At 33.9% G+C, this 24,976-nt stretch overlaps 2 protein-coding genes across 14 annotated transcripts in view; one reads left to right on the plus strand and one right to left on the minus strand.

Moving 5' to 3' along the window:
- Window positions 1-4,442, plus strand: part of ELK3 (ETS transcription factor ELK3) — a 66,310-nt gene extending 61,868 nt beyond the window's left edge. Inside the window, exon 5 of the mRNA XM_070600220.1 lies at window positions 1,795-4,442. Coding sequence (XP_070456321.1) covers window positions 1,795-1,893 — 99 coding nt within the window. The 3' untranslated portion in view covers window positions 1,894-4,442. The remainder of the gene's footprint in view (window positions 1-1,794) is intronic.
- CDK17 (cyclin dependent kinase 17) overlaps window positions 1-24,976 on the minus strand; it is a 108,776-nt gene that overhangs the window by 6,265 nt on the left and 77,535 nt on the right. For 5 of the 13 annotated variants that reach the window (XR_011534739.1, XR_011534737.1, XR_011534738.1 and 2 more), the window contains exons 10-17: window positions 24,062-24,185; window positions 17,114-17,234; window positions 14,893-14,990; window positions 14,259-14,364; window positions 12,315-12,357; window positions 11,203-11,293; window positions 9,801-9,878; window positions 7,041-7,134 (exon numbers count right to left, since the gene is read on the minus strand). Coding sequence is in view for 9 of the 13 variants with exons in the window: in XM_070600210.1 (XP_070456311.1) it covers window positions 7,088-7,134; window positions 9,801-9,878; window positions 11,203-11,293; window positions 12,315-12,357; window positions 14,259-14,364; window positions 14,893-14,990; window positions 17,114-17,234; window positions 24,062-24,185 (708 nt within the window). In the remaining 4 variants the exon portion in view is untranslated. Of the gene's footprint in view, window positions 1-4,187; window positions 9,626-9,800; window positions 9,879-11,202; window positions 11,294-12,314; window positions 12,358-14,258; window positions 14,365-14,892; window positions 14,991-17,113; window positions 17,235-24,061; window positions 24,186-24,976 lie in introns of those variants that run through there. The other 8 variants (XM_070600211.1, XM_070600214.1, XM_070600212.1 and 5 more) reach the window with 3 other exon arrangements.

Below are 24,976 nucleotides of genomic sequence, written 5' to 3' on the forward strand. Positions count from 1 at the left end.
AAGAGTGAGCACAAAAGAATGGGTTTTGTGGGGAAGAGGCATTGGTGGGCATGTCTAACTGACAGCAGGAAATGATGTTGAGTCCAGAATAGGAGAAAGGAAGGCTGAGGACGAAAGTTTGGGGAATGCTGCAATTTAATAAAAGGGACTTGTGTGTGTGTGTGTGCACGTGTGCCAATAAAGATAACTATGAAACAACCCAGAAGAGCCAGGCTAACCAAGAGAAACTAGGACAACTGAGTGAATACAAATAAAGAGCAAAAGGGAGAAATCAATCAATAATATATTTTTAAAAAAGAGAAGATTAACAAAACCAAAAGCTGATTCTTTTGAAGACACCAATAAGATGGACAAAGACCAAAATGAGAGGAAGATGCAAATAAACTAAAAGAATGAAAACTCAAAACCTGCTCTTCTTCCAGTGTTCATTCTAACTCAGAAGCACAGACCTTAAATAAAAGAGTATAAGCGATATGCAAATAGATTTGATAGCCCAGTTGAAATGCATAAATTCCAAACTGTCAGAAAAGAAACAAAAACCTTGAATATGCCAATAACCATAAAAGAAATTGAAATTAAAAAGCACACCAACCCCTGCCAAAAATAAGTTGGGCAGTTTGGTACAGAAAGCGCATTATCTTTCAAGCAGAGAGTGTTTAAAATTTGGCCTTACCGCTTGTTAGCCTTGACCCTTAGCCAATCAGAACTTAACTGAACTCTGTTTTCTCAACTATAAAATGGGGATAACCAAACTTACTTTACAGGCTCTAGGTATTAAATGAAATGACAATCATTGATAAATTGTAAGGCACTAGACACATAAGTTACTGAAATAGTTTAAAAATTACAAAAATATATTTACGTCTTCTACAAATATTTATTGTTCTTCTAACATGTGCCAGGCTCTGTAATTTGATACTTAGTGTTGAAGTGAAATATATTATTTAATTTATCGAGACAAAATAGGAATTAAACTAGAAGCAGCCCAGGAGATTATTTTGACACATGTCATCCTAGACAATGAAAATCTAATTGTGAACAGTCATATATTAAAAGGAGGCCTTTAATTATTCTTGTTTATTTGGGAGTATAGCTGCTGTATTTCTTTCAGACCTGAAAGTTATTATCAGAGCAAATACTTTTATCTTATTTATCATCTTAGTGGCCAACGATACAGAAACTTTCACTTTCACTTTCCTCTGAGTTCTGTCACTTATGGGTGATCTATTCAGTTTGATATTTATCGTTTTCATTAGAAAGGATACTTTCTCAACCCTAAAATAAAGATATTCTTGCTTTCTAAGCCTTTTAAGGTAAAAACATTCCTCATTTTTAAGTTACTGAGAAGCATCTCTGTAGTACTCTGGAAAACCAAAGGCCAGTTTCAAAATACAGTATTAGAAATTACAGATTCACATGTAAAGAGTCAGTTATCTCTGGTTTTCAAAATTAATTTTTCTTAATATTTAAAGCAAATCAGCATTCTAAGTGGCTTGGAATTTTTTAAAAAGAGTGTTAGAACATGCTTTAGCAACATGTAAAGTACTTATTTTTTTCTAGTAGCCTAGGCATATAAAATAATTAGGGACATTTTCTGGGCCTTCTCGTCTGTTTGCCATATGTAATCTTGATCTCATTGTCATCTTTCAAATGCTCATTCTGTAAAATAAGTGGCAACTGACGTCTATCACAGGGGTGATGAGAGAACCGACCCACTATGATCTGTCTAGGAATGAAAAGGTTCTTCCCAATGGGTTTGCAATAATTATTTTAAAAATCTTTTATCCCCTACAGTTCCCAACACTGCTTAATGGCCACATGCCAGTGCCAATCCCCAGTCTGGACAGAGCTGCTTCTCCAGTACTGCTTTCTTCGAACTCTCAGAAATCCTGATGACATCTGGCCACAATTAAAGACTCATTAACTGATGAAACAATTTTGTCTCCATGGGCTAGTTTACCTGTGTCATGAGAAGGACGTTGTGAAACTTTCTGTTAATTTGGTTTGCACTTTTCATAACATTGATGGTCTAGATTTATGTTAGCATTTTTTAAACTTTTTTTATATTCAAGTATATATGAAAATCTGTTTTGCATTAAGTGAATTTTAATGTTTGTTTTTATATCCCCTTAGCTTTTAAGTGTTGAACACTGTTGACAGTGAAGAACTTTTCTTAATGGTTTTCAGTGTAACTAATAAGGATGTGAAGCTTTTTTCCTCTTTAATTCTGCATATGCTGAACTGTGCTTATATACACTATAACCAGCTGTGCCTTCCTTTGCATTTAGTTTTATGTAAATGATTTATATATTTTTTAGTATTAAGAGAAAATGTTTGAAAGACAAATTAGTATCAAACAGCTCTCTAGTAGAATATCATTATTTTTCACAAGTAGGCAATATGAAAGCATATTCATATCACTTTGTCTTTTTTGCTTTCAATTGTATAAGAATTGCCTTAGAACCTCTTTTGAACTGAAATTCAATAAATGTAATGTCCAAGTAATGTTTTTATAAGAAGAATCTAAGCCATATTTAGACAATAAACATTCATAGAAGAAAATGTTCTAAAGTGCATTTTTAAAAAAAAAAGAACTTTGAAAGGCTAGCCTCCTAGCTGTTTAAAATCTTTCAGACTCCTCCCAAACAAAAACCTGAGATGGAAAAGCTACATCAAGTTCATTCTATCTATGCCTCTGGAATATTTCCTAGGTTAGTATATTCTTATTTCAAAATAGCCCTGGTTCTCCCAGTTTTCCATAGGGAATCACACTGCTCTGATATATTTCCTGTATCATTGTGAGTTAGTTAGGGTTTCTTTAAAGCCCTGGAACTATAATTAACATTTAAAAATCCTATGCTTTGGAAGAGGCTCACAGACTGGTGATGAACACAAACAACAAAGAAACGATTTTCTAACACCAGGTATCTTCATGTATATAGGAAATTAAGAGGTAGGATACACTGCTTTAGGTATTACTAAGTTTATGGTGAGAATGAAGGAAATCTGATACAAGAAATATAAAATTCTTCAGGAACCTCATCATTGTGGAAGTGACCTGATTATATAACAATTTGGAACACTCAGCAGTAAATTCTTCTGTGTAGTTTAGTTTAGAGCATTGATAATGGAAACATTTTCTGTTCCTTCAAAAAATCAGCAGGCACCACTCGAAGGCCTTGTTCTGTACATGAAGAAGGAAAGTTCTAATGTAAGGTAAGACGACTGGAACATGCCCAGTGCTTTCAATTCAAGATCAGGTTAATTATCCTCCTTAACTCTAAGTAACAAACCAATTTGAAATGTGGCTAATTAATTAATTGATCCAAACCAGGTGTTAAATGGCAAGGATTATGAGAAAGGATAAAATATAATGCTTATAAAAAGAAACATTTCTTGAATTTTCAAAGTCTAAAATTTTGTTATGATATTTATAAATTTTGAGATTTTTCAACTGGAATTGAGCATCTTTGTGTCTGGGGATATATGCCCTTATCTGGAGGAAAAAATCCAAACCCTCTAATATGCATCTCTGAATATAAAGGAATGGGGCTGATTCCAAAATCCACAAACGGACACTACTGTCACTCCCTCTTAGGCTAAGGATAATTGTGTGCTAAATTAAAAGGGCTGGTCCAGGGAACTGGTATTTACCAAACATAAAATGTTAGCACTAAAAGGGGCCTTCGAGAATGCGCTCCACCACTGTTCCCAGATAAGGACAATGGCATAGGAGAAACTGGAAGTTGCCTAAGGCCACACAGCTCATTAAAGGTAGAACAGTGATTGGTGCTCACTCCAGTTCTGTTTCCCCATGCCTAGCTAAGTAACTACTGGTCCAAAACTGTAGGTTAGGTAGAAAAAAAGAGAGACAGAGCATTTGAGAAGAATATACCCCACGTGCAAGATTCTTACAGAGAATCTAACTAAAGGAATTATTTAATGTGCAAAAACCTCAACCAAAAATATTGTTTTTAAACACTGATTGGAAATATTCAAATGACTATAAATCTGATTATTCTTGTATTCCCCCTTCCTCCAAATACTATGATTAACATATACTCTAGGCTCCATTTATTAGAAATGGAAAAATAATTTTTGATGGGTCAAAAAACTCACTATAACACAGACAGACAACTGGAGGTATTGAAGTATGTAACCCTTACAGCTCTGCCTCATTCTGTGTGTTTGGTTTTTTTTTTTAACAACTATTTTAGTCAGAAAATAAGTTTCAAGAACATATTAAATAACTTTTCTTCCTTTTCATATGTCTGCCTGATCAATGTTACGCTGCTATGGCTAAAGCTTTATAGAACTATAACCTAACTGTCGGTTTCTTTGTGCACATCTTTTCCATGACTGCATATCTTCATTCACTTTCACCTTTGTATCATTTTTTTACTGTTGTATTATTTTTGTTCAATAAATACTTTGTGATAAAAGGTGTGAGGAGGCAAGTGGGCTAGTTTCCTTCCATTTACTTGGGGTGATCCAAATTTCACTTTTCCATATGGGTAGAAGTTGGAAAATGAGTCTTGTCATCTAGCCTTAAATATGATACGTCAAAACTACTATATATATATAATCTGCTTTAAACAGATATTTAAGGAAACAAATATAATTGTTGAGGCTGAACTGGGGGAGAAGGGAATGGGTTTGAAAAGCGGTCCCCTGATCTTTTAAATCTTAAATTCTATCAATTGTGTTCTGTATTGAGATGGGGGAGGTCAGAAGGAAGGGAAAAAATAAATTACACCATTTATTCTTTTATCCACAATTAATATCATACTCAATGGTGAAAGACTGAAAGCTTTTCCTCTAACAGAGGAACAAGATAAAGATACCCTCTATTGCCACTTCTGCTCAACAAAGTACTGAAAATCCTAGCCAGAGCAATTAGGCAGGAAAAAGAAATAAGCGGCATCCAAATTAGAAAGGAAGAAATAAAGCTATCTCTATTCACAGATGACATGGTCTTATATGTAGAAAACCTTAAAGAATTCACAAAAAAACTGTTGGAGCTGATAAACAAATTCAGCAAAATCATAGGATATAAAATCAACATGCAAAAATCATATGTATTTCTACACACTAATAATGAAAAATTAAAAAAATTAAGAAAACAATTCCATTTACAATAACATCAAAAAGAATAAAATACTCAGAAATAAATTTAGTCAAGGAGGCACAAGAATTGTACACTGAAAACTACAAAACACTGCTGAAGGAAATTAAAGACATCTTACATTCATGGATTGGAAAACTCAATATTGTTAAGATCACAGTAGTGATCTACAGATTCAATACAATTCCTATCACAATCCAAATGGCATTTTTTTTCTCCCACAGAAATAGAAAAATCCTAAAATTTATATGGAATTTCAAGGAACCCTGAATAGCCAAAACAACCTTGAAAAAGAAAAAGTTGGAGGACTTACTCTTCTTGATTTCAAAACTTAGCAAAGCTACAAGTGAACAAAAGATTGTGGTACTGGCAGAAGGACAGAGATGTAGAACAACAGAAGAGAACTGAGAGCCCCCAAATAAACCCTCACATCTATGGTCAATTGATTTTCAACAAGGGTACCAAGACCATTCAGTGAGAAAAGGACACTCTTTTCAACAAACAGCGCTGGGAAAACTAGATATTCACATCAAAAGAATGAAAGTAGACCCTCAGTTTACACCATATACAAAAATTAACTCAAAATGGACCAGGGACTTAAATATAGGTGATAAACTATAAAACTCTTAAAATGGGAAAATGTGCATGACCTTGGATTTGGCAATACTTTCTTAAATATGCCACCAAGAGCAGAGATAACAAAAAAAACAGATACATTGGACTTCATTAAAATTAAAAACTGATGTATCAAGGAAGTGAAAGACAACCTGTGGAATGGAAGAAAATAACTGCAAATCATATACCTCCTTAGGATCTAATATCTAGAATATACAATAAATTCTTACAACTCAACAACAAAAAGACAACCCAATATAAAAATGGGCAAAGGACCTGAACAGACATTTCTTCAAAGCAGATATACAAATGGCCAATAAGCATATGAAAAGATGCTCAAGATCTTTAGTCATTAGGGAGATGCAAATCAAAACCACAAGGAGATACCACTTCACACCTATTAGAATGAATATAATAAAAAAAAGGAAAAAGAGTGTTGGTGAGAATGAGGAGCAACTGGAACCCTCAAACATTACTACTGGGAATGTAAAATGGTACAGTGGCTAGGGAAACAGTTTGGTGGTTCCTCAAAAAGTTAAACACAGAATTACTAAATGACCCAGCAATTCCACTCCTAGGTAAATAAACTCAAAGAATTGAAAACAAAGAGTTAAACAGATGCTTGTACACCAGTGTTCATAGCAGCATTATTCACAACATCCAAAAGGTGGAAAAAACCCAGTGTCCATCAACAGATGAATAAACAAAATGTTGTATATTCAATAATAGAATATAATTCAGCCATAAAAAGAAGTTCTGACACATGCTACAACAAGGATGAACCTTGAAAACAGTATGCTAAGTGAAATAAGTCAGACACAAAAGGACAAATATGGTAAGATCTCATTTATGTGAAATATCAAAATAGAAAAATTGAGGAACAAAAAGTACATTAAAGATTTCTAGGGGCTGGGGAGGGGAATATGGGGAGTTATTTCTTAATGGGTACAGAGTTTCTGTGGAGTGACGAAAAATTATAGAAATAGTGGTAATTGCTATAGGACATTCTGAATGTAATTAATGAGACTGAATTGTATACTTACCATGGGTAAAAATGGCAAATTTTATGTTATATATATTATACCACAATTTTAAAAAATAGTAAAAACACAAAAAAATAACCTCATGAATTGTCTTGGGTCCAAAAAGATTATTATAAGATGTTAACAAGTTGTCTTTCAAATGTAAGCTGATAAAGCACCAAATAGAATGCAGCCACTTCTATACACCTAGAGTAACATATTCAATATGTGTTAACCACATCACTTGGAAGGAAAACAAAAAAGGCATCCTCTCTTACCTTTAAGAACCTTGTCAGTTTAAGACGAATCATTAAGTGTCCAAGGTTCAAAATTTCTGAGTTTCAATTCTCTTCACTGCAAAGTTTTCAGGATCTGAATGATGCTCAAGTATCAAAAAAAAAAATACCAAATGCCTTAATAAAAAGAAACATCCCTAGGACTTACTAGGAAGAAGAATTTTATGTAACTACTGGATACATTCCTTCACCTTTTATATATAAGAATCAAACTTATGGATAGCTATGTCAAGTTTGCAACAAATCAAATATGTAAGCTATGAAATGAAAAATTTAACACTTTATAATTGAGAGTGCTATCCTATAAAATTACAGTAGATATTACTAAATGAATGGCCAGCACAAATATAAATTAAATATCACTATTAGCACAGTGAGACTTCATTATCTTAAGAATGAGACCCATAAAAGAAAATGATCCCATTTTGCAAAGACTTCTTCCCCAAGAAAGAACTGTGACTCAACAAAAACACATTTTAACAACATGAAGATTTTGTTATTATAAATTTAAAACAAAATGAAGAAATTTCCACATAATATTTATAACCTTCAAAGTACAATATTAATACATGTCTGTCAGTTAGAAATAACAGCAGTTTGTTAGGCTACAGGGTTTAACATAAAACCAATTTACAAATGTGAAAAGCAGTAGTGGTCCAATATTCACCATTACACACGAATCTGTTTCTTCCAGAATTTTTTTTTTAAATTTAGTATCATGAGATATTAAAATAACACCCCAAACATGCCACAATCACTATTCACAAATAAAGTTAAAAGGAAATATACAAAAATTCACTTAATACTGTTAAATAACAATAAACTACAAGATTTCCTGAACCGAAATGGTAGGACCCCTGAATGTTTTACAGTGAATGTCAGGAAAAAAAATTAAGTTATGACTATTTTCATGATATAAGCCAAAAATTTACATGACTATTTCAAAATATACCAATTAAGATTTGTAGTTTATAAGATGCACTAAACAAATAGTCATTAAAAGTGAACACAAATACTTATAACACTGTTACCAACACCAAGGTCTGTTTATGATGTTCAAAGAGATGCATAATTAAAACTGTAATATTTACTATCTCTGGTAAACAGATAATACCTACAATGCTTTAAAAAAATCGCCTAGGTTCTCATTTCTCTCATTTGTATTTATCATGGCTCATTTCAAAGACAGATGACAGCCTTCAGCTGATTCCAAGTGAATGTTATTAAAACACACACATATACACAGCCCCCAAATGAAATAAATTGTTCCCCCAATGAAGTATCATCCTTTCGAAGAAAAGAATTGTATCTAAAACAAAAACAAGACCTCTCATGTTTGACTTGACTTGGATGGTTTAGTTTTAACTAAATTAAAGCACAATGTAAAAATAGGTAAGTATATTAGCATACAAATATCCAATAATATGCAGTAAATATTTCTAAAATCAGGTAAGGTAAAAATAAATAATTTTGGTGCTTTAATTTACTGGTATCTAACGTGAGATCCCCAAAATGTCAGGTATTCACTTGCTTGAATCAACTTCTGCATTACATGCTTTCCTAAACATAATGTGCTTATCAATTTCTTAGCTACTCTATTTGCCAATGTTCAATAAAAAATTATATAGCATGAACTTAGAGTGTTCGAGATGGCTCACTTATTTTACTGTTAAGGAAAAGCTAAATTTACATTCCAGGAAACACTGCAGTTTAATTTTAAACACAAACAAACAAAAAATGCAGCAGTAAAACAATTCGTGAGGAGAAACAGATGCATTCACATATAATAAAGCCACTGCAACTTCTTCAGGCATTCAACTGTTGCGTTAAATAAACAGACAGTAGTTACTTAGCAGCAATGATTCCGCAATAAATAATGCACTGTGTTTCTCAGTCCTGCACAAAAATTGCAGCTACAGTTACATCAACAGCTGTAACCTACTGGCTCTAATGGCAGAGAAGACCTTAAAACCAACTGTACAAAAAAATTGTCACACTGTGACAACAAATATAAAAACAATCTGTAGGTCTGAAATAAAAAGACTCCACTGTGAAGAGGACAGTGTAGACAAACGGAGATTCCAAGTCCACCAAAAGAAATAACTGCCTTCAGATCTGAGTCCTTGATTGATAAGAAAGGCTGGGGGCTGGGCTTGAAACCATGTTATCAGACTTAAAAGAGCATGCTCTGTCTTCTGTTCTTCCCATGTCCTAAAATATAAAGTCATTTCATGAGGCAGTTCAAAGTTCAGTTTTATCTCACATACAGTATTTGGTGACTCTAGGAAGCTAATGTTCCCACCAGCAAAAGCTAATATTCCACGGTAAGAGTGATCAGCACTGTCTTAAATGACCCTTTTGTTGATGGGGTCAGTCTACAGCTTCTATGCTTCGAAGTGATGAACCTGATGTCTAGGGAAGCACAGATGTGTCTTCTGCCTCAGGTACCAGGGATGGCGTGTGCAGTGATCAAGCCAGGCCACTTGTGAAACGTCTTTGTGCCATCTGCAGCTTTCAGGATCCCTGACTTGACTGAGTCAGATTTCTCTCTCTGAAGAATTACTGAGCTGCCCACATCATACAGAAAAGTGAGTACGTGCAATGCTAAAACATACACAGTTGTGGAATGCACTGTACATTGCTTTTTACATCAATAATTTTACTGATCAATTTATAAACCAAAAACTTGGTTCCACGCAAAATTTCATGATCGACACGTGAAATGATTTATGACAAACACACCTGTCTCTGGATAAGAAGAATTTCGAAAACCCGGGTCCTTTTGCAACTGAATCTCTTTCAAACTGAATATTGATACACCTAAAATGCATAGACAAAAATTATCAGGTGAAGATCTAACATTATTAAAACAAATATAACCCAACTACAGACAAACAGTTTACAAATGTATACTGATTCAACATGAAGCATTTATACTACATTTACAAGGTTAAAGTCCTGCTGAAATATTATCCCTTTTGTCCCATGTTTTGAGATGAAAAGCAAACTAAATAATCTCTCTTCAGAACCTTTACTCCCCAACTCTTCTTTAAATCATGCTTCAAGTATGTGTTTCTCTAAGGAGGATACACATTGTCTGTTTCTAGGATTCTTGGAGTTAAGAGACCTAATCAAAATGTATTACTTGGTTTTCATTTTTTCTGTCCTTTATCTGTCTCCTTATGATGGCATGAATGTATCAGGTCCTCAAACTGTCTTCAGATTTTTAGAGAAAAACAAGGAATAGGTTTGTACAACCATAATTGCCTACCTCAAATTAAGAAATTTGATATTAATAATAAAATGTAAATATCATCTTAAACACTTGTAATTCATCTGTCTTATTTCCAATCTCTGCCAAAGAGGTGAGCTTTCATTAAAAAATATCCAGTAAATCCTAAGTGAAAAGCCTTAAGGATTCTGGATTCCAATTAACAAACCTTGATAAATCAATATTATCTAGTAAATGAGAGTGGGAAACTAACAAAAGCTTTTGGCAGCTCACTTCCCAAATATTCTAATTCCCCACTCGCCTTACTTGATTTTAAAGTAAAATATTGGGGGGACTAAAGAAAAGAATGCTATGAGTAAAATCAGTTACCTCAGGAATGAGAAATCAGCTGTTTTTAGTGGCTGACAATATGCTCACCACTGTCATGGGGATAGTAAAGTGAGAGTGACCACAGTAAAGGAAAATCATCTTTAGATCTTGAAAAGAAAATCTACTTTCTCAAGAAAACAATCTTACGTTTCAGTTGTGCTTCATTATTCTTTGCCTGAAATCTATTTTTAACAACACTGAATCTAAGCAATCCACATTGGGCCTAATAACAATGTCTATCATCAGATGACATTTTCCAACTTAAGTCCCCTAAGATTAATGACCCATGCCTAAGTACTATTGATTTCTTATACAGCAGTGGCAATGTGCTCAGTGTTAAATGAAAACATAGGCAAATAAGACATATACCTTCCTCAAAGGAATTCTGATCTAATTACAAAAAGACTATAATTTTAGGCTTAAAAAACCAGCAACAATTGCTTCCTAAACCCCTAATTCACTGCCATCTCCAATCTTGGACAAATGAAAATAAAGGCAGGGTGGTGGGAGGGTGAAGGACATACACTTTAGAATTTCTCTTACTTTCAGGTAAAGCATGTATTCTTGGTCCCAGACTTCGAAAGTACACATGTTTCATGGCCTCTTCTGCTGAAACCCTTTTCTTAGATTCATACTGTGAAAAGCAAAGCACTGCTTCATTAACCTTTTCTCTAAATACTGTAAATGGGGAAGCAAATTAGCATTTAGAGCTACTTTTACCATGATCACTTAATATAGTAACTATTTCTTAAGAACCAATTTGGAGTACTCCAGATACACTTTAATTTGAGTTGCTATTAAGATTATGTAGCAGTGATCATATCTCAGTTCCAAATTCCAAGATAAAGTTGCATCTTAACTAAAAATTTAGATTCCTATATTTTCTGAAGTAATTAAAAAATTAAAATATTTGACTTTTGTTGTTACTTTTCTTCATGATCACCAAAGGATCATTGGAAATATACCCAATACCTTTATGACAGACATTAAGTTACCTATCCAATACCCATTTCCCTTTTTTCCTTGATGAGACAACCTAGATTTGTTTAAGGTGTCCATGCCTCTAACTCCAAAAGATAGATCATGAATCATGACTGTTCTAAGTTTAGACTAATTATCACAATCCTGTTATCCAATTCCCACCCTCTCTTACAATTAATGTTCTGGCCAAAAAGACTTAGGAAGAAGCTTTGCAGGGGTTTCTGGAAAAGCCTTTGCTTTCCAGATACAAGAGGACTAAGTGGGTGATACAACCCTTATCCTCTCTCTCCTTCCTGCTTTGAATGAAGATATGAATGGCATTTGGAGGTGCAACAGCCTGTAAGGCACTAAGGATAAGGAAAACAAAGAGAACATAAGAGAACATGATTGCAGAGAAGATGGCCTTGACATAGTTGATCAATGCTAGCAGCTGACCACTTCAGACTGTTCTAGGGCACAATGAGAGATCCAAACACATAAAGAGAAGCCATAATTTTTTTTTTTTTACTTAAGAATATGCCTTAAGCATGCTAGATACTACTATAAATAATCTTATTTAATTGTCATGACAAATATTTGAAGGTGGTCTTATTGATCCCATTCTACAGATGAAGAAACTGAGGCTTACAGAAGTTAACAACCCATTTAACAATTATAAAATAAAGCTAACTTACCTGAAGAAATTTTGTTATCAACTCGATTCCTTCAGAGTCTAATCTAGAAACAAGAAAAAACAAGGGGCAACTTACTCTCTTTTATCTTAGCTGATAGCAACTTTTCAAATAAAACTATTTTCCTAGTGTTTTATTCTGCTAAATTCAAGTGCCCCAAAATAGCCACTCTTATTGCTTTCAAATAGACTCAAATCTGTTTTATCCTTAAAAGACACCTCTTGCCAATGTTTAAGAAGAAACCATAAATATCTGGGCTCCAATTAAAATCTTCAATATTCAAGAACAAATTAGATTATTAAAAGTATAGAATATTTTTAAATCACCATTCTGTCTCAAAATAAAGTAACCTCTATTAACAGGAAAGCTTAAGTAAACTGCATCAATTTTCACAGTATTCCACTGAAGGCAAGAGTACAAAAGCATCATTTTCCTTTTATACGGGTGAAAATAAAGAGACAAGTGACCCCAAAATGTATCACTGTAGATCAAGATAAACAGAGAGATGAGTCATTTGACAAATTTTCACAGGGTAGTCCGCTGAGCATTGGGTACTAGAAGCTATAAAGTTCAACTTAAATATGCCTCAATAACTTCATAAACTTAATTAAAAAGGACTATAAAACTAATGATACAGTTGATAAAGACAGATAATTATAGGATGAAATTAATATAAAAGGGAGTAGAACGTTTAGGGATTATCTTAGTGAGATAATCTCTTGATCAGCAACCACAGGTTCTATCTTATACTGCCCTTAGTGGCAAAAGCACAACTACGAATAAAGGAATATTTTCCCCTTAAGTGCTTAGTGGGTTTTGTGGATGCTGTGGCCTAGACATTCTCTAGACTCTTCTCATCTTTTGTAGTTTGCCATTCTGACAAATAGCCAAAGCTCCCTGGGCACAGACAAACTAGGTGCCAAGGTCATGGACAAGCTGCTTTAAAGAAGAGCTTCAACCTTCTACATTGGACTTTACAATAGCAAGCAATTTATAAATAACAAAATTAGGATCTATGCTACTTGGGAGAGACAAACACAAAAAAGTCCAGTACACAATATTATTCTTCCTAAGAAAGTCTACTTGGAATGTTATTGTTACTATAGTAACAATAAGAACATCAATTTACATAAATACTTTAAAAATACTTTTGGTATCAGAATTCTTTTGCTATTCTTCCCTAGCTTGAGAATAAATGGAACTAGAGTGATGTTATGCTGTGAGCAATGTGAATGGCTTTTAATCACAAGACATTGGCCTTATTTGGTACATTGGTGTCCTTTTTATTTTTTCTTAAGATGGGAAAATACAGTCAAAGGGTTTAGTTAAATATATTCCATAAGTAAAAATGTTCTGACTCAAATTTTAATGGGCGTCTTGGATGAATCTGGACTTAGGTCTGAGAAGAAACTTAACTGAATGGCCAACATTTAGAATATGAGGGGTCAGAAAGAGTTTATATTCTTCAAATACAAATTTTGTCATTAACATTGGCCAAAATACTAACATGTCATCTTGTGTCAGAGTCAAGATTTTACTTATAATACTTTCTTAGGTTTCTGTAAGTAAAACAGAATTATTCTGTAGACAGAAAAACAGAAATTTCATCATGGTCTTCCTCATATTGAATAAGGCATTAATCAATGTCTTCTTTCTGAGAAAGAGAACAGTCTATATAAACTCTAGAATTCCAATACATTTGTTCCATATTCATTTTATTTATAGCTCAATTCTGTGATTTACATACTTTGGTTATTCTTGGTCAGTGAAATAAAATTAATCTGACAGAAGAAGGAAAAAATTAAATTAAATTAGATCCTAAAATATTTAAGAATTGTGTACATGTATTATATATTTTTTCCTGAATCCTTACTGTGGCCAATGCTTCAAGATACTGAAAAGAATCAACATAGGTTTTCCCCCTTTCACATGAAGAAAAAAAAATACCTGGGTGCATGGTTAATTAGAGGCTGTGGTTTATATTTTGGAAAGTTGTAGTTCTTGAACTCATCATTTGAAGAAACACCTGGCCAAGTTTCCTGAGATGGAGTTCCTGAATTTAAAAAATAGATATATTTATAAGTATACGAAAATTTAAATATATGGAAATGTATATAAATAGAACTAAGAAAGTGTCTTAGAGAACAATTTATATTTATTAGATGATTTGACTATTTCAACTGAAACTGAAATGATAGAAATAGTAAATATATATGGACTTTGAGACTATGCATTGATGCCATAAAAATGATGATGCCTAACTGACACCTAAGTTAGAAATATTGCCTATCTGGTTGACACTTAAGCTAGAAATACTTCCTAATAATATGCTGAAGGTCAATTTTCAATACTATTTCTCTTCTGTCTTCTTCCATAAAACCTTTACTGCAAAGGTGGAACTCAGTAAATCAAGTTACCTAGAAGGATCTATCTTTATCATAATTATGCTAACTATAATTCTTATGATAACAGCTATTTATGTTAGTCTCAGTATCAAATTTTTAAACTTTTTTGAAAGATACAGTCTTATCTAGGTAGACAGTTGTCGGCAGCACGTCACTGGGAAGGTCTCTCCTGTTACCTAGCAGTCGGAAGATTAAGTGCAGTTCATCTTCAACAGTTGATCCTGGAAATAGAGGTCTTCCAGAAGCCATTTCAAAGAAAATGCAACCAACACCCCTTTAAAATATATCATAAGAAAAAAAATGATGAGCAATCCATTTACATATTACGAAACACAAAATTGTTTTCCTTAAAATTGCCTCTCTGGAGAATTTGGTACTAGCCTGTTAGAAAACCTCCTGCAGAGATTTCTTCAGATCTAACTAACTTGTTAGCATTTATCCTACTTGTCTCAACTTTCATATTGCTATATCCATTGTGTCCAGCTCTCCTCTGCATGGTCTTGAAGAATGACACTAATAGCTAAGAGTGATTTAACACTTACTGTGTGTTAGGTAGGGGGCAGCGGGGATAGGGAGAAGCAAATGACTCAAGATGTTTTTATGTAGGAAGCAGAGATACACGTAGGTACAAGGTAGGAGTGTGTGTGTGTGTGTGAGAGAGAGAGAGAGTGTGTGTGAGTGTGTGTGTGTGTGTGTAACAGAAGGAAGAGAAATAGATGGAAGCTCAGTGAATGGATACTCTCTTCTAGGATCTATGTAAATATACATAAGTTCAAGATACAGTCCTTCCATTTAAGGACTCACAATCTAGCAACTGTACATAAAATTTAACTTTACAAATTAAAATGTTACATAGAAAGTAAAATGATGGAGCCACTATGGAAAACAGTATGGTGGATCCTCAAAAAAACTTGAAAGAGGATTACCATATGATCCAGCAATTTCACTCCTAAGTATATACCAAAAAGAATTGAAAGCAGGGTCTCAAAGTGATATTTGTGTATCCAGGTCCACAGCAGGATTATTCACAATAGTTAAAAGTATCCATCGATGAATGAATGGATATACAAATACAATGATTATTCAGCCTTAAAAATGAAGGAAATTCTGACACATAAAAAAGTCAAATATCTATCTACAACATGAATTAACCTGGAAGACACTATGATAAGTGAAATAAGCCAGTCACAAAACAACAAATACTGTATGATTCCACTTACATGAAGAAAGTCAAACTCACAGAGACACAAAGTGGAATGGTAGTTGCCAGGGGCTGGAGGGAGGGGCAAATGAGGAGAGTTGTTTAATGGGCATAGGTTCAGTTTTGCAAGATGAAAAAAGTTCTGGAGATGGATGGTGGTGACAGTTGCAGAACAATGTAAATATACTTAATGTCAGAGAATTGTACACTTAAAATTGGTTAAAATGGTAAATTTTATCTTACGTATATTTTACCACAACTTAAAAAACAAGTTTAAAAAAAGAAAAAATGTTATACAAAACAAAATTTGTATAATTGTTCAACCCAAGACAACAAAATAAGTATATGACTTATCACTACATGAAGAATATGGGCAACAAACACAACCACAGTTCAGAGGAAGGAACTGCCATTGGAGGCTAGGTGGTATTCAAGAAACCTTTAGGAAAGGCTGTGTTTTGAAGGTTCCTATACATAAGCCCCCAGTTAGAGGAGCGAGGAATAGGCATTCCAGATGGGTGGACTGGTATGAACACAGGAGCAAAGGTGGGAAAGCCTAGGTTATTTTTGAGATACAGTGAGTAGCCCATTTGGCTAAAAGGGAACATTTGTGTAGAAGAATAGTCTGAAATAAGTTGAAAAAGGTAGAGACATTTTATGGGGATCATTAAGCATCAGTTTGAAGAACTGTTCCTTATTCTATAGGTAATGAACGGGTAAGCAGCAAAGGTGTTTGCATATAAGAGTCACGATCAAAGTGCTGTGTGAGGAAGATGGCTACAATATTTTATTATTTTTAAATGAACTTTAAGTGGATTTTGGTGAATATTAAATGATAATAAAAACAATAATTTTGTTATAAATTACTGTATACCAGACACTCTTCTAAGTGTTTTATATATTTTAGCTCATTTAGTCTTAACATCATCCACAGAACAGCCTTTTAAAGTAGTTATTGCTACTACTGTCATTTCCTTAGCACAGGCCACTAATTTGAAGAAGGTTATCATATAGTTATAAGTGGCAGAATTGGTATTTAAACCTAGGTGATCTTACATGCCAAAACTCTTAATCATTGCTTATATTGTGTCTCTAAAATAGTATCTCCTTAAAAGTCAAATATCTATCAATATGCTCTGTGTTAATGGCTACATTTTTCAAAAGCATAAATGACAATAACATCTGCATATATTTACCACATGTCGATCTGTGTTGAGTACTCTGAGGAACCAAGAAGCACATCAGGTGGCCGGTACCACAGTGTGACAACTTCATTTGAGTAGGTCTTTGTGGGAACTGACTTGGCTCTGGCTAGTCCTTCATAGAGAAAAGAAAACAATGAAAAAATAGCTATAATGGATTTCCCAGCTCATATCCTCACCGTGACTCCAGTCGCAAGGATGCCTGAGAAGCTACTCTGTAGCTTCTTAAAGCCTAACAAAATTAGTTTTATGAATTTTTTTGAGTGCACGTGGTCTTGGGTCAGCAAATCCTTATGTAATTAAATAACAATAATTCCATAATCAGAGACTATGCTTACTTTTATGCACGTGAATGCACCTGGTACAGTGTCTGAGTTAATCTAAACTTAAGATATTTTCCTCCTGCCTGTCCGTAAATTATGATGCCAAAATTATTTCCTAGCTGAACTTAAATTAATGCAAAATAGGCCAATGACAGTGAGATAAACAATCATACTTCTTACAGCTATACCTTTTGTACCCTTTTAACCTGATTCCAACCTTCATTTACTGTACCAATTTTTATTGGTGAAGTTGTTGGTCCATGGTCCTGTTGAGTTTTGTTGACAATTTCCTCACAAGAAGTCTTTTTAGAGAACATTTCCTTGGAATAAACTACATTACTGCTCTGTATTTTCTTTTTAAGTTTTAAGTTATATGGATAATTTTAAAATAAGACAGACTTCAATGCCTTTGAATATAATTAATTGCTGAAAATGACATAAAACACATGCCATTACTTTGTCAATTTAATATGGAATTCACTGATTATCCAGAAATGAAGGCAAGAGTTCACAATTTCCTCTCTTGAGCAGTGGCATGAGTTGTTTTTACTACCTCTAAGCCTCCAAATTCTGACCACCTGAAGCAGCAGCAACTTTAAAAGATATCTGAAGAAATTATAAATTTAACATATGGTTTATTTCAAACAACAAGGAATAATTCATTTTTTGGCTGTGATTTCTGATATGTATAACTTTAGCTATCTGATTAAAATATTAAATAAGAAAAATGGAATTTAAATAGTTAGGCAGCACTCATACTATTTTTGTTTAGTATAATAGCAAAAGGATGTAACTGGAACAATGTTGACACTTTTATTTAATTACAAGTTTTACTCTACCATCCCAACATGGTAAAATAAATTCAACAAATTATTTACCTACCAATTTTGGTAATTAGTAAGATGGGGCCAGCTTTCTGATCTCTCTTCCTGATATTAATAGTGGATTATATGGGGGCAAAGGATAGGGCCACAAGTTTGCTTAACCTATAACCTATATGTATAGCATCAAAGCAACTGCCAGTTACAGTTTCCTTAGTACCTTACTCTCCAGCTCCTGAGAAAATTCCGAACTAGGGTGCTTGTTCAAACAGGCTCCTGGTTCACAATCAGAATTTCAGCATTGGCATGAAATAAAATAAACGATAACCTCTTCCAAACTAAATTAATTGAATGTGATACGGTATTATTTTACAAGCCATTTTCTATTACTAATGAAAATGTCTGTCTTCTAGTCTAGTACTTCCTAGACCTGAATTACATCAATGACAGGAAAAGAGGTTGAATTTTCATGGAGATCAAGAATAATTTACAGTAAAATACTCAAAGTTACATGACCTCCCCCTTACTTAAGTCCTAACTATATTTACTATGCAACCAATTAAAAAAAAAGACGACTAAAACCAATAGGGACAAAGTGGATTGTACTATCTCATGGAATAATTAGAATTTCATGCTGGCCTGTAGGAAGATAAAATTTGCTTGGCTTGCTTTGTAGAGGTTAAAAACAAAATTTAAAATAATCTTAGTATCCCTAGAAAAAAGTAAATTATTTTTTTTTTAAGGAAGATTAGCCCTGAGCTAACTACTGCCAGTCCTCCTCTTTTTTTTTGCTGAGGAAGCCTGGCCCTGAGCTAACATCTGTGTCCATCTTCCTCTACTTTATATGTGGGACGCCTACCACAGCATGGTGTGCCAAGCAGTGCCATGTCTGCACCCGGGATCCGAACCGGCAAACCCCGGGCCACTGAGAAGCAGAATGTGCGTACTTAACCCCTGCGCCACTGGGCCGGCCCCGATAAAAGTAAAGTTTTGATGGCCCTTGCCAATCTTTTTGCATTTCTAAAAGCCAAGAAGGGTTTCTCTATCACTGCCATTCATTTTGAGATTAAGGAATAAGGAGCAGTAAATGCAGCTTGGAAAAAAAAAAGAGAGATACAGAGAGAGAGAAAAATAACAATTATAAGAAAAATAACAACATAAACTATGTCCAAGAGACCATATAATCTACGTAAGCATATGCAAATAACTTGTAATTTCTTGTTTAAACACGTCACCTACCCAGTTCCCTTTAAGGAAGGAAACAGAAATAGCAACCCACCTTTCAAACAAATGGTGAAGTGTTAAATGAGTAAAACTCACCACCTAATAACAGTGAATTTTTATCTGTTACTAACAAAGTAATACTTGAAACACTCATATTTATCAAATTTAATGAAATACTCTAAAGTAAAACTACTATAATCACTAATGAAAAAAGGATAAATGCTAAGCAGTGTAAACTGCGCAGGCTTTTTAAAACTAAGTTCTATTAGAGTACTGAAACTCTCAGAATGTGAAATATTTAAAAGAAAAAAAAAAAATCAAAGCTACCATAAAAGTTCCTTCAATATAAAAAAGTTTACTTCCTAGAAGCAAAAAGAACATGTAATTTCATTTTACTTTATAGTCCCTTAAAATCAGATTAGCTAAGGAGAGACAAACAGCTACTAATTAAAATTATTAAGCATATATATAAATACAAAGTCATGGTAGCAAGCATATTAAAGGAATCCCTTGCAGTAGTGGCATTTAAACTCTTTACTCTCAGGACCCCTTTTATACTCTTAAAAATTACTGAGGACTCAAAGAGCTTCTATTTATATAGATTATATTTATTGATATTTGCCATATTAGAAAAATTGAGAAAAATTTTAAACTTACTTATTCATTAAAAGTTACTATATGTTAACATGATAATTTTTATGAAAAATATTTTTCCAAAACAAAATAAAAATTAGTATGAATGGTCTTGTTTTATATTTTTGTAGTCTATTTTAATAGAAGACAGCAGGATTCTCATACTGGCTTTTGCATTCAATCTGTTGTGGTATGTTACTTCAATTGAAGAATATGAAGAGAAACAGATCTCACACAGATTCTATGAAGTTGGAAAGGGGAAAAGCTAAAATTTTAATAGACTTTACTGATAATTTGTGCATATTCTTCTTTGATACTGTCAGAATTAGAAAATGTTTCATTTCTTAAAGATTATGTGGTAAGTGAAATTATATTAATGAACTTCTTGTACTCTTGTTACATTAAAAATCACTGGTTTATCTTGCACTTTAAATGGATCTTTTACCCATGCATGATTCTATAATATCGAGTATTGGTCATTTGGAAAATATTGGTTCCCTAAGTTATACAGATATTCCAAATGTTCGCAGATTTCTTTAGCATATCAAAAAATTCATTTGTTAATACCACCACTGATCTCATCAGAAAAGTCTTCAAGTATTGAGAAGTTACCAAGTTCAAAGGGGCAGATCCAAATTTCCAAAATCTCATTTTTGCTTGAAAACTCAAATTTTACTATTGGCAAGAAATATTTTCACTGTTGTTTTCCTTGAAATGATAGGCTCGCTTCATTCATTTTCAAGAAAATGTCTGTCACATACCTAAATCTGAGTAACCATACTTTGTTGGACATTCTTTCAAGTAAAAATCATCTTCCTTTAGAACACTTCCTAACACATTCTACAAGGCCAACATCACCCTGATATCTAAGCTAGAAAAGGACAACACAAAGAAGGAAAATTACAGGCCAGTATCGCTGATGAACATAGATGCAAAAATCCTCAAGAAAATATTGGCAAACCAAATATAGCAATACACTAAAAAGATCATACACCATGATCAAATGGGATTTATACCAGGGACGGTTAACATCCGCAAATCAATCAATTTGATACGCCACATTAACAAAATGAGGTATAAAAACCATATGATAATCTCAATAGACGCAGAGAAAGCATCTGACAAGATCCAACATCCATTTATGATAAAAACTCTCAATAAAATGGGTATCGAAGGAAAGCACCTCAACATAATAAAGGCCATATATGACAAATTGACAGCCAACATTATACTCAATGGGGAAAACTGAAAGCCATCCCTCTGAGAACAGGAACAAGACAAGGGTGCCCACTCTCACCACTCTTACTCAACACAGTACTGGACATTTTGGCCAGAACAATTAGGCAAGAAAAAGAAATAAAAGGAATCCAAATAGGCAATGAAGAAACTCTTGCTGTTTGCAGACGATACCATTTTATATAGAGAAAACCCTAAAGAATCCACTGGAAAACTATTAGAAATAATCAACAACTACAGCAAAGTTGCAGTGTACCAAATCAACCTTACAAAAATCAGTGCATTCCCATACTGTAATAACAAACTAACGGAAAGAGAACTCAAGAATACAATCCCATTTACAACTGCAACAAAAAGAATAAGATATCTAGGAGTAAATTTAACCAAGGAGGTGAAAGACCTATACAATGAAAACTTTAAGAAATTATTGAAACAAATTGATGGTGACATAAAGAAATGGAAAAATATTCCATGCACATGGATCGGAAGAACAAACATAGTTAAAATGTCCATACTACCTAAAGTAATCTACAGATTCAATGCAAGCCCAATCAGAATCCCAATAACATTCTTCATAGAAATAGAACAAAGGATTCTAAAATTTATATGGGGCAACAAAAGACCCCAAATAGCTAAAGCAATCCTGAGAAAAAAAGAACAAGGCTGGAGGCATCACAATCCCTGACTTCAAAATATAATACGAAGATACAGTAATCAAAACAGCATGGTACAGGTACAAAAACAGGCACATAGATCAATGGAACAGAATTGAAAGCCCAGAAATAAAACCACACATCTATGGACAGCTAATCTTCAACAAAGGAGCTAAGAACATATAATGGAGAAAGGAAAGTCTCTTCAATAAATGGTGTTGGGAAAATTGGACAGCCACATGCAAAAGAATGAAAGTAGACCATTATCTTTTGCCATACACAAAAATAAACTCAAAATATATCAAAGACGTGAAAGTACGACCTGAAACCATAAAACTTCCAGAAGAAAATACAGGCAGTACACTCTTTGACATTGGTCTTAAAAGGATCTTTTTGAATACCATGTCTACTCGGACAAGGGAAACAAAAGAAAAAACAAACAAGTGGCACTTCATCAGACTAAAGAGCTTCTGCAAGGCAAAGGAAACCAGGATCAAAATGAAAAGACAACCCACCAACTGGGAGAAAATATTTGCAAATCAGACATCCGACAAGGGGTTAATCTCCATAATATATAAAGAACTCACACAACTGAACAACAAAAAAACAAACAACCCGATCAAAAAGTGGGCAGAGGATATGAACAGACATTTTTCCAAAGAAGATATACAGATGGCCAATAGGCATGTGAAAAGATTAACCATCAGGTAAATGCAAATCAAAACTACACTTAGATACCACCTTACACCTGTTAGAATGGCTATAATCACCAAGACAAAAAACAAATGCTGGAGAGGTTGTGGAGAAAACAGAACCCTCATACACTGCTGGTGGGAATGCAAACTGATGCAGCCACTATGGAAAACAGTACGGAGATTTCTCAAAAAATTAAAAATGGAAATACCACATGACCCAGATATCCCACTACTGAGTATTTATCCAAAGAATGTGAAATCATAATTCAAAGAGACTTATGCACCCTACGTTCATTGCAGCATTATTCACAATAGCCACAACGTGGAAGCAATCCAAGTGCCCATCGACTGATGACTGGATAAAGATGATATAGTATATATCTACAATGGACTACTACTTAGCAATAAAAAAAGACAAAATGGTCCCATTCGCAACAACATGGATGGACCTTGAGAGTATTATGTTAAGTGAAATAAGCCAGACAGAGAAAGACAAACACCATATGATTTCACTCATATGTGGAAGATAAACACTGGGACAAAGAGAACAAATTAGTGGTTACCAAGGGGAAGGGGCTTGGGGGGGGCGGGGGGGAGCAGGGGTAAAGGGGCACAGTTATATGATGACTGACAAATAATAACGTTCAACTGAAATTTCAGTTATAAACCATTATGATCTCAATAAAATAAAATAAAAAATAAATTTTAAAGAAAGATCTTCCTTGAAAAAAAGGACTAGTTCAGTTTGCACTCAAATAATTACACAAGCACTTTTTCTTGAGATAAGCATAGTATTTCTGTATGCAGCAAATTTATTTTACGTATACTTCCCCTTTCATCACACAAGATACTAAAAGACATGTACTCAAAGATGAAGATTTCATAAAATTTAATAAATCTTACTGTTTCATCAAATACCTTTTTAAGTGTAATTGACACTTTTTTCCTACAATTGTATAACGGTGAAGAACACAATGACTACTAAGTACAGTTTGGTGTCACTGCCTTGATTTACACTAAGGAACCAGTATCTTATCCCTTATTGCTTTTGGATCATCAGTGCAAATATTAATACAGTGAAAAAGGCAAATAACATTTAGTATAATTTTGATAATGTATTATATAATTGGAGACCTCCTGAAAGGGTCTCAGGACCATCAGAGGTCTATGGACCACAGAGGTCTTTGGCACCTGAGAACTGGTGCCTCTTAGCATTCACTAACATAACTCACCTACCAAAGTTCTGTCAAATATCTTATTCTGTGGGCAACAGAGAAAATTTTCAAACCCACATAAAAGCAATCACATGGTGTCAACGGTTGTTCTTTTAAGGATAAATATCTCACATATTCCATACCAAAATCTGCTAGCTTTAATTCTCCTTTTTCATTAATCAGGAGGTTCTGTGGTTTCAAGTCTCGGTGCAACACTTTTCTTCTGTGGCAATATGCCAAACCACGTAGAATTTGGTATAAAAACAGCTACGAAAACAAATAAATAGATATTAGTCTTACAAATAATAAGATATACTTTGCTATAAACATAAGTTATGATAAACAGAAAAGCAACTGGCCTAGAACAGTAAAAGAAAAATAAGGAACCATATCCTTAAATACAAAGCCCTTTCCTTACATGGTTGTTTCATAAATTTTATAACTACTTATTCTACTTGAAGCATCACCTATTTTTTTAGTCTGACAGTATCTATCAAAATAAATACCGAAAATAGAGTGAAATAAAACGTGTCCTGGTAGTAATAGTTCATTTGTTATATAAAAAAGATTTACAATAAACATACCCTCAATAAATTTACAGGACTATTAAGGCTTACAGTTTGCTGATGAAATTCTGGCAAAACAACCAACCAACCTCTACTGCCTCCCCCGCAAAAAACCTGATCTAGGACAGTGTCTTTAAAATAAGGCTTTGGAATTGGTGGTTTTATGAAAATTCTGAGGTGTCAAAGAGAATGGTGGTGCATAGCTCTGGCAAATGATGTGCCATAAAAATAACCTAAACCAGCTTCTATCACCCACCTCCTGGGCGCTTTACTTTCAGCACCTCCTACTCAGCCTTCAAAATCTGCTGTGATTCAGACAAGGGAATTAGCACTGTAGAGCTCTGAATGACTCAGAAAAAAGCAATTCCGATAAGGCTAATGGTAGACTTTTTGTTGTGGATTTTGGTGGACAAAGGGATGTCAACACAGAAGGTCTTTGATTCTTTGGGGTTAACAAAAAAGAGCCTCAAGTACTGAGATTCAAGAGTGTAC

Source organism: Equus przewalskii, chromosome 29 (genome assembly GCF_037783145.1).
Source record: "Equus przewalskii isolate Varuska chromosome 29, EquPr2, whole genome shotgun sequence".
NCBI lineage: Eukaryota > Metazoa > Chordata > Mammalia > Perissodactyla > Equidae > Equus > Equus przewalskii.